Raw genomic sequence first — 15,812 nt, forward strand, 5'->3', positions numbered from 1 at the left:
GAGGCACGACTGTAGTATAGTTTGTAGGGGTGTGCGAATATTCGAGTTCTCGAATTCGAATCGAATATGAAACGCTCAAACTATTCGATTCGTGAATCGAATATCCAATATTCGATTTTTCGAATATTCGACTATTCCACGAATATGAATGACGCAACCCGAAAGTGGGCTTCACCTGATGCTTCCGTGCATGAGGTGAAGCCTCCTTTACGAAATTGCCCTCGCTGCAGGACCAACACAGGCGGGACAGTGTTTAGTTTAAGATAAAATTATCCAAAGTTAGTTTTGTAGACATCGTCTGTGGAAGGGGTGGCGCCCCTCCCACATGCAGTTTAGCGGTTAGCGGTTTAGCAACCTGTGAGGTTGCCTTTAAAAAGTTAGGACTCTTGGGTAATTACTACATCTCACGAACAAGAGGGGTGTCTTAAAGATGTCCTTTACGTCTAAAATTTCAGTAGTGCAACTTCCTAGGGCGAGTGCAAAGAAACTAAAGGGTGTTCGTGGCAAAGCTGAGGCAGGATGCCAATTCGTTTGTTTCACAAATGGCCTGTGGTTGTCTGAAACCATTACAACGTCATCCGTATGACATGCTACTGCCTGACATAAAATTTTGAAATGAAGGTAACCACTCCAGTACACCAGTAAGTGTAGGCTCACCTGAGAAGCAGGAAGCACTCTCATGTAAAATTAAAGAGTAGGGGCTTTTAGCAGAAGAATTGCATGTCTCTCTTGTGACAGTTAATGTCAGAAAAATTGCACTAAAGCCATGGGCTACAAAATGGAAACTTTTAGTGCGAAAGTCACATATTGTAAACTTTGCACGAATATTCGATATTCGATTCGGTATTCGGAATTTTTTCCTCCATTCGATTCGATTCGACTTAAAATATTCGGATTCGCACACCCCTAATAGTTTGCATTAAACACGAGTAAGTGGCAGGTGGTTTAGCATCATGGCAATGGATGTGAATTAAACTGTGAAGAACGCCAAACAGGGAAACAAGGGGAGTCCGGTGAGACTGTCACGAGGACGCCAACGTTACCACGGCGGAGGGCCACGTCTTCCCCACCACAGCGGCGTACTGCTGCTGTTGATGCCGATAAGAAGGGAGATAAGAAGACAGGTAGATGGTACTATTCGAATGCTCAGTTAGATCAACGTGTTCGTTGTTGTGGTGACTGCCTAGTTTGGAAAAATCAGGTTTATAATAACGTGCATGTGTAGTTCGTGGTGCAACAAAGTGGAGAAGCAGTGCTCTTTGTTTGGTAACTGCGGAATGTTGAGTCTTTTGTGAGCATTACGATGGTGAACTTTGGATGCTACGTGGCTGTGCATATTCCTGTATGTCGTAGTAGTTGTACTTCTGTGTCTTTCCTTTCTAGAGTCGGTGTTTCACAATGTGCTGTGCATCAACCCATTTCATGTTACGTTAGTGAACATTTAGGGTTCACTTGCATGGATAATGCATTTCATACTTATGGAAGCAGTTACATACTAATGTGTTGCTTGTCACTCCCACATTTTAAGACGCATTCAGGTAGATATGATAAAGACATAGCATAAGCACCAGAAGCTTGGTGGAATAGGGATGGCACCAGTTGTTTTGTTTAGACATATCACAATAGTCGTTGTTATTTAAATTGTGCAATTGGCATTCAGCGTCTTTGACCTTTTCGTATAGTTAGAACCAAGGTCAATACTATCTCAAGCCATTCCTGAAGCCCTGCATCCATTATTTACATCTGTGTGTGTGTTCATGCATCTATTCCCAAAGTAAATTACCTTTAGCATGTGACAGTTGAGAGAGTTTTAGTCGATTGCAGATACATGCAAGGACATTGTAGTTGAGAGTCAACTGTGCAAATCGAAGCATACCAACGCACTTTTCCTTAATTTTCGTTGATGAAGAGCTTAGGTGTGATGATCATATAATATTAAAGCCAAATTCTCATCCCAGACTGTCGTTGGTGCACACACATGCAAGCAAAAGTCTATTACACCAGAACTTAATTGCTAACAGCAATCACATTCTTTCTAGGATAATAGTGAAACATCCAAAGGAAGGGTCTCGTTCTTTTTCTTTTTTTTCCCTTTCTTTTGAACAGGTGCGAACGCTTTATGGTACTTCGATGTTGTTGAACTGGCTGTTGTTCTCAGCACAGATTTCAGGGATAGTTGGGATTATAAAATGCCAATTGCATGCCATCACATGAAGTGTTAATCGAGTGATAATGAAGCATTTACAGGCAAAGTAAACAACACAGCAAGAGTGCAACACATACAAGTAGATCGTCACATACAAGATTCATCACAGTGTGCAATTGATGCAACCATTCCTGTAGCCAGTGTCAAACATTATGTACAAGAAATGTGGAAGAAATGTAATAGAAAGTTGCTGGAAGTTGAAACAAGTCAAAACAATATCACATATTCATTTGAATGAACATTTTTATTTACAAGTAGTTTTCTGAAAGCACATGCTACTCCAATGTGCCTGATATGTACAGTAAATCTCGGTTATAACGAACTCGACGGTCGCGCGCAACCCGTTCATTATATCCGAAGTTCGCCATAAATGGAATGGACAAAAAATTTGATCCAAAAGGCCAGCAGTGTAAGAAACATGAGTCATGTATGCCGTTCATTGAAAATACATCGTTAATGGCGCCTGTTTATACACAGTTGCGGAGATCACGGCGTTTTCTAAGTCATCAAGGTGGTCCAGGTGGGCCGCGGCGAGCGCCTTCGCGTACACAAAATCGCGGAGCGAAGCAACGTACTTGAGTGCCTCCGCTGTAGTTAAAATGTAAGGAGGGGAAGACACTGTGTCATCATCATCGTCATCGGAAAGTTCGTTTGGCGGCGGGCGCACGTCGGCAATGATGTCCGAATCACTGAAGTCCGCGACGGCCTGTGCGTCGTCATCTGCTGTCGCGAACTCCTCGAAAGACTGACAGCCGTCAGTCAGATTCGCAGCCGTTGCTCTGTCCCAAAGTTCTGTGTCGGTATCACGCACACCAAAAAAGCCTTGGCAAGGAAGACGCCGCTGCCAAACGGGTGCACGTGCAGCGCGCGCTGATGGTGACAGCGCATTGGCTGCAAAGCGAGGTCACGTGCAAGCGGCGCCTGACAAATCCGCGGGCGTCTGACGTCGCGCGCTCGCCTTCTCCAGTGGTCGAGGGAGCTCTTTCGGTCGCAGTAACCGAGGGCTCCCCGGCAATTCGTTCATAATAGGCGGGGGCAATTTCCATAGACTCAATACAAATTTTGACGGTCGTTCGTGAGGCATTCGTTATAACCGAAGATTCGTTATAAGTGGGGCTGTTATAACCGAGATTTACTGTATTCCACTATACTTCTATACACCACAAATACTTTCTTCTTTCTTAGTTCTTTAGCTCCTCGCTTGACTTTGTTCGTGGATTCAGTAACAGAAACGTGCACTTGCCGTTCCTCGCAGTATCTTCAAAGCCACGTCCACCGTCCAGGCCCCTGCAGGAGAGCGCGGCTCCTCCTGCAGCAAAGCCCAGGGCTGTTGTGCGGCCAGCTTCAGCGGTCACCACGCAAGACGGAAAGATTTGGCTCAAGCCAGAGGGAAAGAAGGATGAAGAAGTCAAAGTTGAAGATAGCAAGCCTGGTATGAAATGAAAACAATTTTATTCTCTCTTTTTTTTTTTTTTTTTTTGGGGTGTGAAAATAATTTGGGTCAGACCTTGATTCCGATTGCTCGCGCCCCTACATTTAGCAGAGTTTGCCGTAGCTCGCAGAACTGTCCATTTCTTTCAGAATTGTCTGTTTTCTTTCTTAATGTTCGATTTGTTACAGAGTTACACAAGGATTTCAATAGACCTGTGACATTTTTGCGGGTTAAACCTGATCAGTCGCAACTGCAATGCCACACGCAACTGATACTGCTGGCTCGTGATGAAAGAAACTTTCAAAATACTTGTTTTCGCCTGTTGGTGCAATCGAATTTTGAATTATTGCCTATATATCACAATAAAAAAAGTCCCCTTGAAAATTACATGTAAAAGTATAGCACGGGTGTATGGCCTTATCGAACTTCGATACTGATGGTTACTCGAAATATGGAACGTCGAGATCCTGAAAAGGACACATCTTCTGGGCAGCTGCACCAACGATCTCGCACCCCTGGAGAGGAGGAAAGAGCAAAAGAGGGCAGAGGAGGAGAGAGCACGTGGGTGGAAAGGGCGAAAACACAGACGAGAGCGCACCAGGGAGCGCTGCACGCACTGACGTGATGTTGCTTGTGCACTGCACACTGTGGTGTTGGGGTGGAGCGCAGAAGCAGAAGTGGCAGAAGCATGTGAGAGTGAGACTGCGAAGTGTTGAAGAGGAGAACTTTTGTGGGGTCCCGGCTGGCTGCAGCGCTTCAAAGACCGCTACAGAATCGTCGGAAAAGCTGTGTTTGGGTGAAAGTGAGGCCGCCAACAATGGTGGTTTGGAGAAATGGTTGGCGGCAGAGTGGCCAGAGATCTGCGCAGCATTTTCTCCGGCAGACATCTTTAATGATGATGAGGCAGCACTTCAAGCATTTGTCGCTGCTGTGTAGATATGGAAAGCTCCGGCCTTGCAAACGTGGATCATCTTGACAAGATTGAGATGCGTGTGCTCAACTTCTTGGCCCGCAACCAGACGCAAGCTAAGGTCACTGATTTTTTTTGCTGTAAAACAAAGTGTTTTCGCTATTCTCAACATCTCTCATGACTGCGATTGAGATTAGCGTTAAGCGCAGGTGCTTGGGTAGCTGCTAATGTAGCACATCTGATACATCGAATTATGGATATATCAAACTACGTATTTTGCGATCCCCTTAGGGTTCGACTGTATAGATTCATTGTGGAGAATGTAGTGGTCATTCCATACATACACGGGATATCGCATTGCCTCAAGAAGATTGCAACGAAATATCGCACAACGTCGTAGGTGGTGGGGCAAAAACAAGCTAGCCTCCTTACTGGCCTTGGTGAACAAAAGAAAAAACCACCCTGTGAGATCAAACATGCAAACGTTCCCGTTTCTTGTGTTAGAGGGGTTGTCTATCAAATTCCTCAATGGTGCCAGAAAGCATACATAAGACAGATGGGGTGCTGCCTCAACACACAACCAACACAACAGGACCAAGGTGCGCAAGGCAATCTTTATCTCCACCTTCTTCTTCTTCTTCTTCTTCAAATCAACCGAGGTAAAAGGAAGATGTGCAGGTCAAGTTGGGTGAGAAATCCTGGGATGTTATCTAATTGGGATGCTTCGTGATACATATGTGGAAAAGCCTAAGTGAAGATTCCCAAAAACGATAGCGGAGAAGGCTGTTTATTGTATGGCTGTCAGAGCCAGACTGGATAGCCTCATGGCGTCCAAAACCGTTGAAGAATTTTAAAGCTCGCGCCTCGCGATATGCTGCTGGTGGCGCATCAACTTCGTCTTCGGCAGGTGGCGCTATCCTAATTGCGGGGGCCTTCCCTCTATCTTCTATTATCTCAAAGTATGACAGGCCGCCTTGAGAGGCCTGCCATGACAACCATACAACACTGTGCTTGTAGTATTAATACTGTGCAATATGAAAGAGAAGACTGGCTATGCATGTTTTTATTCTGTTTTACTTTTGGTGGAACCCTATGACAGCTCAGATGGCTTAGGGTAGCCCTTTCATTGTGGGTGTGACAAAATGTGTCACAATGATTGTAGCAGCAGCTGTGAATATCATATAGTAGTAACTTCTCGCTATGATGGAAAACAGGTTTTACAATCTTGCTGCAACCTTGCAGAAACTAATCTTTTTATGCAATTAATTGCGTGTATTGCAATAAATAACGGATGGATTTTTTAATGCGCTGTAACAAAGGATATACTTGAGCCAGTAAAGTCAGTCTGACGAGTGCCTTTAGGAAGGAGCAGCCCACCGATGTCAACATATCATTTGTACTGATGGTGCATTATTCTTCATTTCCCCAAAAATACCAGCATTCATGTCGGCCCCTTAATGATAACGATTGGGTGTGCAAGAGATAGTGGTGTAAACAGGTAGTCCAGCACGAGAGGGAATAAAGGGGGAGAGGAGGGTTCCTATGTATTTAAGGCCTCGTTTCGCAAAATAAAAATTCTTTGCTTGGCAGTTCAGTGCTGTGTCCTCGTCTCTTTTTGTGTTCCGTCCTCGTCTTTCCCCGCACTGAGGGTTTTATCGTTTTTAACTTCAATTAATTCTTCATGTCGCTTGGTCTTTTTTGTCTTTGCTAGAGGCAGAAACAGAAGAGAATAAACAGGTTCTGCCATTAGAACCTGAGAAGCAAAAGATGGAAGCAGATGAAGCAGCCACAGAGGAAGCAACTCCCGCAGAAACTCCTTGCTCCGAAAGGAAGTCCGATGCAGTGCGTCCCAGCAGCTTGCCACCAATGAACGGTAGCTCTGCCAGCTCCTCTGTGCTTGGATCTTCAGACCTTGCCAGTGAGTCGTCCAAGATACTCCTCATTTTCTTACCAAACGTTTGCGTTGAAGCCAATTACTATGCACTTTCACACTCGCTGAAGTTTGAGAGAAATTTCAACATTTTACATTTTCAAAATTTCCGCCGTGCTGACACTATAGTTCAGGTTGCTAAACCGTTGAATAGTTGCAAAGGGCTTGCATGTGCTATTGCTATAGCTGTATGATAGCATCACTGACGCATTGGAGCTTGTTGTTAGCTCTTTGTTGAGTACATCCTTTGATACTGCAACTTCATGTCAAAACTAGCTGGCTTTGCAAATGCAGTGCAATCCTGTTAATTCAAACACGAACGGGACTCAAGATTTGTTAATAGAGCGGAGTTTGAGCTAAGAGGAGTCACTGTGAATGAGGCCTTGACCTACTGGCTGCAGATACTATAGCTGCTTTGGAGACATGTCATGGCTCGCTAGGCTTTCCCACGTGTTTGCGGTCATGCGCTGCCAGGAATATAAGAGTTTCGTTTTTGCTCAAAAATATTTTTCTGCGGGCACGCGTCAAATCATCTCGAGGCTGAATATAATTAGGGTCTGAGGTTTTGGAGATTTTTTTTTTTTTCCAAATTCAGGGGGTAAAAATCGGGAGGAAAACAGCAGCCATCCAATTTGGGTGAATTCGGTGTAAAATTTCTGGAATTATGTGACACAGGTAAAAATAATGTTTAGAGTAAAAATTGCGGACATTGCGAAATATTCACCACTTAAAATGAGGTTGTATGCCAAATCACACAAAGTAGCTCCAAAAGTAATTACAAGTGTATTACAAATTATTTGCAAAAGTAATTCAATTACAGTTACAATTACATATTGAATGTAATGATGGAAGTAATTAATTACTGTAATTGTACAGTACTTGTAATTAATTACTTTACAGGTCTGCTTGTACCTGACTACACCGACAGAGTGGTCGACATGTTTGCTTTGTTGATCCCACGGTTGCCAGTTCCATTTGAGGTTGAAAGTAGTTTAGTGGCAGATTGGTTGTTTTCTCTGAGGATTGTCAAGCAGTGTGTGACATGAATAAGTTGCATTAATGTTATAATTATATGGTGTGTATACCGTATTTTCACGCGTATTAGCCGCGGCTTATGCGCGATTTATTTTTTTCGCGGACGCTCTGCGGCTTATCCGTGGGTGCGGCTTATCTGGTGACTATTTTTCCCTGGTACTTTCCCCATACCCCGGGTTACAAGAAAGGGCCGACAGTGCCTCATGTTTTTCGGAACAGGACCGCCCTGCCAGTGCACGAACAATACCGAACAGGGGCGGGTCCACTCCACATTCGAGTGAACGAACCCGTCAATCCACGAAAAACACGCAACAAGGGCAGAATCCGATCTTAGTAGAACACTAGAACTGACCTCCTTTGTTATACATCATGCCGACACTGGAATGTGGACAGGGTTTATGGCCTTCCCTACGGTCTCCTTTGTCGGCAGACGCACAGGAAGGGTTCAATACACCTGACATCGGGATAAAACGTGGTCAGCTAAGCGTCAGTTCTCATTTGACGAGAACAGCAGCATTCGTGGACACGGGCACGGCAGTTAGAGGTGAGGCATGGCTCCAACGCTGACGCACAGCCACGAAAGCGGCTTCAAAGTAAAAGTCGTCGACTTCGCGGACAAGTACGGGAACAGGGCAGCTGGCAGGGAGTACGGCGCTGACAAGCGTTGAGCGTCTCTGTTGATTTTGTATGTGCATCACTGGTTTAGCGCACAAAGCAGTCACGTCGTATTACCCGCGGCTTAATCTGCGAGTGCGGCTTATCTGCAAAAACATTTTCAAAATGTATCTAAAAACGAGTCCTGCGGCTTATCTGCGGTGCGGCTAATACGCGTGAAAATACGGTATATATATATATATATATATATATATAAGTTCAAAAAAAGACGCGGAAACAGATTTTAGGGAAGTTACAAACACTAGTTTATTACATGGGGAGACGTTAAAAAGTAAAATGGGCAAGGGGTCGACGTTTTGACAGTGGCACTGTCTTCGTCAGGACAAAATATATATATATAGATACTCATGGAACGATGCGACAGCAACAGAGGACACGTGTTTCGTCGTGTTTGCGGCTCGTCAGCTCTGGGTAGCTGCGCATCGTTCGGAATTGACGAACCAGGGGTTGCTCAGCGAGCGATATACACCTGGGAGGGTGACTGAGCACTCCTCAATGCCACAGTGGAAGCCAGTGAACTATAATGAGGGGAAAAAGCCATTAAAGAAACAAGTAAATGACACTAGATGTGTTTGAAATTTCAAATTCAAAATTTCAAATTCAAACACATCTAGTGTCATGTCATGGCTTTTTCCCCCTCATTATATATATATATATATATGTATATACAGGGTGTCCACGCTAAGTGTGAACAGATTTAAAAAAAATATATATAACACTTTTTCCAAGATGAAATCAATTGCAATATAGCATATGCTGAAGGGCACTCCCTAGCAGGGCATTAGCAAAGTCCAAAGACAATGTCTTAATTAACTTTCATTAATTAACTTTTTAATTATAAAAGCTACAAAGTTGTCCTAATGAGAACATCTGTCCTTTCGGTCACCTGATATCGTAGCCGTTTTCAGAACAAAAATCCATTCGATAGATCGGCCGCAAAAAATTTGTGAAGGAACACCATTTTTTTCTTTATTTCGTTCATTGCGCTTCTTAGAAGACGCCTCTTTCTTTCATCCCCAATGTGAGAGGGAGAAAGAGCACACTATCGCCTCTCGCGTCCTGGAAAAAGATTAAAAGGAAACAGAAAATGCAACCCAAGATAAGGCCAGTTCCGATAGAGTCACCCGATACATTTGTTTTTGTTTTGTTTCCGCAAGTTAAAGCTCATCTTCGACGCATGAGGCGGCACTGTGCTCCTTCCCCCTCTCCCGTTGGGGATGAAGGAAATACGCGTCTTCTAAGAAGCACAATGAACAAAATAAAGAAAACAATGGTGTTCCTTCACGAATTTTTGACTCATGCGTCGAAGATGAGCTTTAACTTGCGGAAACAAAACAAAAACAAATGTATCGGGTGACTCTATCGGAACTGGCCTTATCTTGGGTTGCATTTTCTGTTTCCTTTTAATCTTTTTCCAGGACGCGAGAGGCGATAGTGTGCTCTTTCTCCCTCTCACATTGGGGATGAAAGAAAGACGCGTCTTCTAAGAAGCGCAATGAACGAAATAAAGAAAAAAATGGCGTTCCTTCACGAATTTTTTGCGGGCGATCTATCGAACGGATTTTTGTTCTGAAAACGGCTACGATATCAGGTGACCGAAAGGAACAGATGTTCTCATTGGGACAACTTTGTAGCTTTTATAATCAAAAAGTTAATTAATGAAAGTTAATTAAGACATTGCCTTTGGACTTTGCTAATGCCCTGCTAGGGAGTGCCCTTCAGCATATGCTATATTGCAATTGATTTCATCTTGGAGAAAGTGTTATATATATTTTTAAAAAATCTGTTCACACTTAGAGCGTGGACACCCTGTATGTGTATATTTATTGCCTGCAGTGATATATAGTGCCAATTGCTTTGTTGGACTTCTAGAAGTCATAGAATTGGTTGGAATTATCGTGCTTTATCTGAATTTTTGTCTAACGACAAGAGCTCACATTTTTACCAGACCCTCTGTCCAAAGTAGCCGATGAAGCTTAGCAATGTGTGCATGTATCTACTCTGTCACAACGAAACACGAAATAACTTGCAGCAAATTGTTTCTGCGGGTGTAGTTCAGCACGGTAATAATGATTTTACCAGGTTCAACACAGAGGTTTCCTATATATGTATGTGTACCATATGCTGTACATCTAGTGACCTCCGCCTCACAAATTGATTGAATAATATCGTGTGCACGTAGGCCCCTCTCCCTTGCCAGAACCTCAGGCTGGACCGGTGCCCCTGACAACAGTTAAATCCCCTGAAGAGATGACGGGGGTCAAATCTCCCGATCCCGAGACCTGGACGGTTCCTCTGGACACTGGTAGAGGCCTAGAGTGGACTGATGGACAGACAGCTGGTAGGTTCACTCATTTGCAACACATTGCTCTTGTTCATGTGTATCTAATACGCTGTCGATTACATACTAACAGTAAAGCTCACGGGAGTAAACGTTTACTACATAAAATGTCACAGAATAAACAAAAGAACATTTTAGCATAACATATCAGCCATGTTGAAAAATCGAAGATCCACCAAACCGGTGAAGGTAGATCGATGCACAAGCCTCAGTTTGCCAGCTGCCAATATTTCGAGCAGAGACTGTTCTTCTTCTGAGCACCATCCTCATCCTTGGCAGTACTATATTTAAAGGGTCAGGGTATTGCACGTTGAAGAACTGTCCGGCTATGTTGTTACAGCTCGCATCTCTGCCAGTGAGGCATCCACAGGAAGGGTCACGTGTTTAGAGAAAGTCAATAGGACTGGCTCAGGCTCATGCTCCTCTTACATCAGGGCCAACCACGAGACAGAAAAATAGTTATTTCTTCCCAGTATTATTTCCTCAATACTGTGCTATGCAGTACAATGTAACGAAATGTGTCAAAAGTGTCACGACTCCTTTTATAAAAACATGGCTATCCCTAGCAGTCATTTTGGTGACATTTACTCGACACAGTGAACCCTCATTACTATGACCCCCATTAATCTGACATGCTCGCTTTATGACCAGTTTTCTTTGGAACCGTTTCACCGCACCATGTAAATCCACCTCGTTGGTACGTATGACAATTCGCTTATCCGAGGACGACAGGGATTTGTGTCATGACTAGGATCAAACACATGTGCTATACTCTCGTTATTATGACCGCGTCACTTGATCTGCAGATTAGCCCCAAGGGGAAGCTACCAGTACCTTAGGTAGAGGGCAACACGTGTTAAAGTAAAGCCTGACAAGGTTTGGGACGACTCCTGATGTTGTGATGGCTCCCACAGCACCGAAGCGTTCAAAAAGGCAGTGACCACAGGACCAGGTCACACAGTGCTTTCCAAGAGTGACATATTGGGTCTGCCCAAAGGTCACCCGATAGCACTGCAAATGGGGTGCCTGACCGTGGGCTGAGTGGGACCCGGCATGTCACTGCGAAGGCGGCAAGCGAAGCACTAAACATTGCACTGCCGTTCTTTGAGCAATCGAGGGACACGTATATAATGAGTGTATAATGATAATTAGAGCCTGAAGTTTTCGGGAAATATTTTTTCTAAATTCGGGGGGTAAAAATCGGGTAAATAAACACGTGCACTAAATTCATGCGAATTCGGGTGAAAAAACTTCCAGTAAATTCGGGGTGAAATCGGGCTCAGTTACTCAACTAACTGTAGTGGTTTGGTACAAATGGTGACGTAACTGAATTTTTCTGCCAAACGAGTAAATTAATGCATTCCCACAGACATCCCAGTGAGGGCAATTTGCCAGGTAAAAATCGGGTTTCACCCTAAAGAGGCAACCTTCAATTCGGGGTGCAAATTCGGGGAAGAATCGGGTAAAACCCTAAAACTTCAGGCTCTACTGATAATTGCTCCAAGCAGACATTGGTAACAGACTCTTTGAGAAAATAAATCATCATAACTGCCTAGGCCTTTGTTCCGCATAGCAATCTGTCCAGAGTGTGTGTTTCTCGTTTGTATGACAATTTGCTTTATGCCCAAATTCCACGGGAACGGCGGTGGTCAATTAATGGGGGTCCACCACGTAGCTCACTGTGAGCAAAAGTCATACAGATGATATAAATCTGGTCAATGCCTGGCAGGTGACTGGAGTAAAGTGAGAAGCCCCCCTCTAGGAACCACACCCACAGTAGAACTTTCTTCCAAAGCGGCACCTGTTCCTGCAAATGTGGACCCTGTGATTCCAGGCAAGAGATGTTTTCTGTCTTTGGCATGTAGATTGATCATGTATGTCTGCCTTCCCGAGACATTGTCCCTACTCCCACTGCTGGTGCCTTTTAATCAACTGCCATTCTTTAATTGAAATATATGTATAACTGAGCGTTGTGGGTATTCAGCCTTCCATTTGTGCTTCTATGTTCCATAGCCTCATCTGCTACTGCTTTAATTGAGAAAAAGATGCTGCCCATCAAAGATGTGTGAATGTGAGTGTGACTGATAACAGTGTAAGAGGGAATGTGTTGAGGGCGAGTGTGTGTTCCTTTGTTTCCTAGCATGGCTTGGTACTTTGATGAGAGGGTAGCCAGCATAGAATAACTGGTACCATCTCTGACCAGAAATCAGAGTGTGCGGGTACCACTGCTGATGCTTTTCACCAACTGTCATTCTATAACTGCAGTGCCACAGTGTTGGAGAACAAAAAAAAAAAAAAAAGTTTGCCCATTAAATTCAGTCCTTGATAGATCACTGCAGAGATGACATTCTCAGGCCCAGGCCCAGCCCAGTAGTTCCATTCCTGGCCTGGGACCAGGGTTATAATCGGGTTATACGTATCTTCCTTTCAAAATTTGAATGTTGATATGAGATATAGTATTTATTTTCTGCCATGCTGGTTACATAAAACATGATTTGAAAAGATATGTGCTGTACAAGCTGTTTTTGGGAATAGTTATCAGGTGACTTAAAGAGGAAATGGTAAATATAATAGGGCCCTGTGTTTTCTGGTTTTATGTTTTTTGAAAGTTGGGGTGGAGGGGTAAAAATCGGGTTTTATTTCAGGAGCAGTAAAACGGTAAAAGTGGGCGATATTGGGTGAGAATAAAGCAGCTATTCAGGTGGGGAAAAAAAAAAAAAAAGAAGTGCTTCTAGCATTTTAGGTGAACATGAGATGCAGAACAGCTGTGCCGAGTGTCCCATGCTTAGTGTTCTCCAGTGCCTGTATTCTGGCTGAATTGGCACTTCGCAAGTTCATTTTCTGTTTTTTTCGGGTTTTACCCGAAGTGGTGATGATGCAAATCGAGGGTAAAAACGGGTTTTACCCTAAAACACAAGGCTCTCAGTATGGGTCCAGGAAGAAATGTCCCCGGAAAAAATGTCCCCGGACGAAATGCCCCCGGAAAAATTGTTCCCGGAAAAAATGTCCCCCGGAAGAAATGTCCCCGGAAGAAATGTCCCCTGAGGAAAATTCACTTTTGGTACGCGTGGCCTGGTTGACTTCGGACGTCGACTTTTTACTAGGACGGTATGAATATTTGGATTTTTGAGCACCGAAGCGAGTAATCGTATATCATATTCCATTTTCTAATCAAATATGGAATTCAATGTTCGAATTCCAAATCGAATTGATGTTTCTTCTAAACCGAATATATTTGAATAGTCCTGAAGTTGCACACGTAAGGCCGGCTCATGGAGGGCATAGAACAGAGCTAGCGCTATACCTACGCATACGGCATACCGTACATGTTTATATTCCAATATATGCTGTATATGTATCCAATTACGGTTATTCGACGAGTCGCTTAATTTATTCGTATTCAATTCCGTTTTAAAATTACTATTCACACATAGCATTTCTTTGCCTAGGGAGTCGCTGCGGGTGACCAGGGTCAGTTTTGGTGAATTTACTTCGTTGTGTCTTGCAATAAAGGGGCCTGTACAGTCATGGGGCTCCCGAGACCCAACGCATGACACCGCTAGGCATATTGAAATACATTTTTGCCTGTGAATTTTGTTGCTTTCCCCCTGCATTTTATTTTCCTTTTTACACATCACCCAGCACGTCGTTCCGCGCACTTTTAAAAAAGAACTTGACATGCTCCTAGCCATTCCGAATGACTTCTTCTCTCCTGATTTGTTGAAACTGGGCGGCGTACGCCTTTCTGCGACACTTCACATTTGTGCGAATTAGCAGAGAAAATGTTTTTCCGTGTTAGCGCCGCGAAGCAACTCTTGCTGTACGCGGTGTACAGGCGTGGACAGCAGGGGGTTAGTATGCGTCCAGGACCGACTTCAGGGCTAGGTTTGCCGACATTCGTCAGGAAAGTCCGATGGAAAACCCAGGAAAAACCTCAGACAGCACAGCCGTACGGGGATTCGAACCCGCGCTGCATCCCAGTCTCGGCGTGAAGGCGATCATCCTAACCGCTACTCCACGCGAGCTGGTACAGAAAAATGTACGTCTCGCTTTTAATTCCCTCAAACCTGAAAGGATAGCTGTGTCATCAGGCCTCAAATCTACCGTATGGCGTAGTTGGTCTCTGGTAGGAGGACGAGGAGGAGGAGGAGTGTCGTTGGGAGGGACCCGAGAGGTCTGCCTGTCTGCCTAAAATCTACAGTCGCAAAATCCCGGCATTCTGATTGCACACGAGTCAGTGTGACGTCATGCAGGATATACTTTTTAGTACAAGAAGAAAGAAACAAAATAAGAATATCCCAGCCAAGTATGCACATTGTATCAACAAACGTGACAATTGATTGCAGTGTATGCTCTACGCGAAATCATAAGTGAAAGTGGCCCAAGCTTTCAAAGTATCAACACTTAATAAGTGGTTAGATATTTTCGTATTTATTTTGAATCCGAGGACTTCAAGGCCGGCAATATCGCAACCGGGGATTGCGCAAAAATTCCACGTGTACCAAAAGTGCATGTTTCTCAGGGGACATTTTTTCCGGGGACATTTTCTCCAGGGGACATTTCTTCCGGGAACATTTTTTCTGGGGACATTTCTTCCGGGGACATTTTTTCCGGGAACATTTTTTCCGGTTCCCTCTCAGTATAGTTCAAACAATCTTAGGCCAATAGGCTTTGCGTAGACCTATCAGGTACACATTTCAGTACCCTTCACAACCAGGACCAAATGCTGCAGCTTTTGGTGCAAACCTTTACACTTAAGGCGCAGATATAGTCCAACGTTTTTGGCGTCGCAGTCAGCGACAGCCGACGTCAGACACGCCAAGCAAAGCGATCCAGGAAATATGCGTTTATAGTCAGACGCGCCTCAGCAATGGCCTGCGACCGTTGCGCATGCGCAAAGTCGCTGTGACTGCAGCAGCGCGACTGCGACTGCGCTGATCTGACTGCGCGAGCGGGGTCGGCGAAAAATAGAACATGTTCTATTCTGCGCGGGCGACGTCCTAGCGCGTTGAATACCGCCGGCCGCGCTAGCCACTAGACTATAGAGGTTGTGATTTCCCCCGGCGTAGCGCGACTGTGTACCGCGTGTACGCACAGCACAGTTACGTCGGACTATATCTGCGCCTTTAGTTCACTTCGCAGCCGCCCGCTTCACCTAGACTTTGTTTCCACGCTGTGCGCACAGCACATGCAGTCAATAATGGCGTTTGTTTACCTTTGTTGTGCCTGTGATGCACACCTTCTGATGAAAAGATGATGAAAAGGCCCACACACCTGCAAAGG

General features: G+C 44.4%; 1 protein-coding gene across 6 annotated transcripts in view; it reads left to right on the top strand.

Moving 5' to 3' along the window:
• Window positions 1-15,812, top strand: part of LOC135400215 (serine/arginine repetitive matrix protein 1-like) — a 75,252-nt gene that overhangs the window by 55,358 nt on the left and 4,082 nt on the right. For 5 of the 6 annotated variants that reach the window (XM_064631978.1, XM_064631975.1, XM_064631976.1 and 2 more), the window contains 5 exons: window positions 996-1,124; window positions 3,462-3,638; window positions 6,260-6,466; window positions 10,371-10,529; window positions 12,259-12,363. In XM_064631978.1, the coding sequence (XP_064488048.1) occupies window positions 996-1,124; window positions 3,462-3,638; window positions 6,260-6,466; window positions 10,371-10,529; window positions 12,259-12,363 (777 nt within the window). The remainder of the gene's footprint in view (window positions 1-995; window positions 1,125-3,461; window positions 3,639-6,259; window positions 6,467-10,370; window positions 10,530-12,258; window positions 12,364-15,812) is intronic. The other variant, XM_064631981.1, reaches the window with a different exon arrangement.

Source organism: Ornithodoros turicata, chromosome 7, assembly GCF_037126465.1.
Source record: "Ornithodoros turicata isolate Travis chromosome 7, ASM3712646v1, whole genome shotgun sequence".
In the NCBI taxonomy this organism is placed as follows: Eukaryota; Metazoa; Arthropoda; class Arachnida; order Ixodida; family Argasidae; genus Ornithodoros; species Ornithodoros turicata.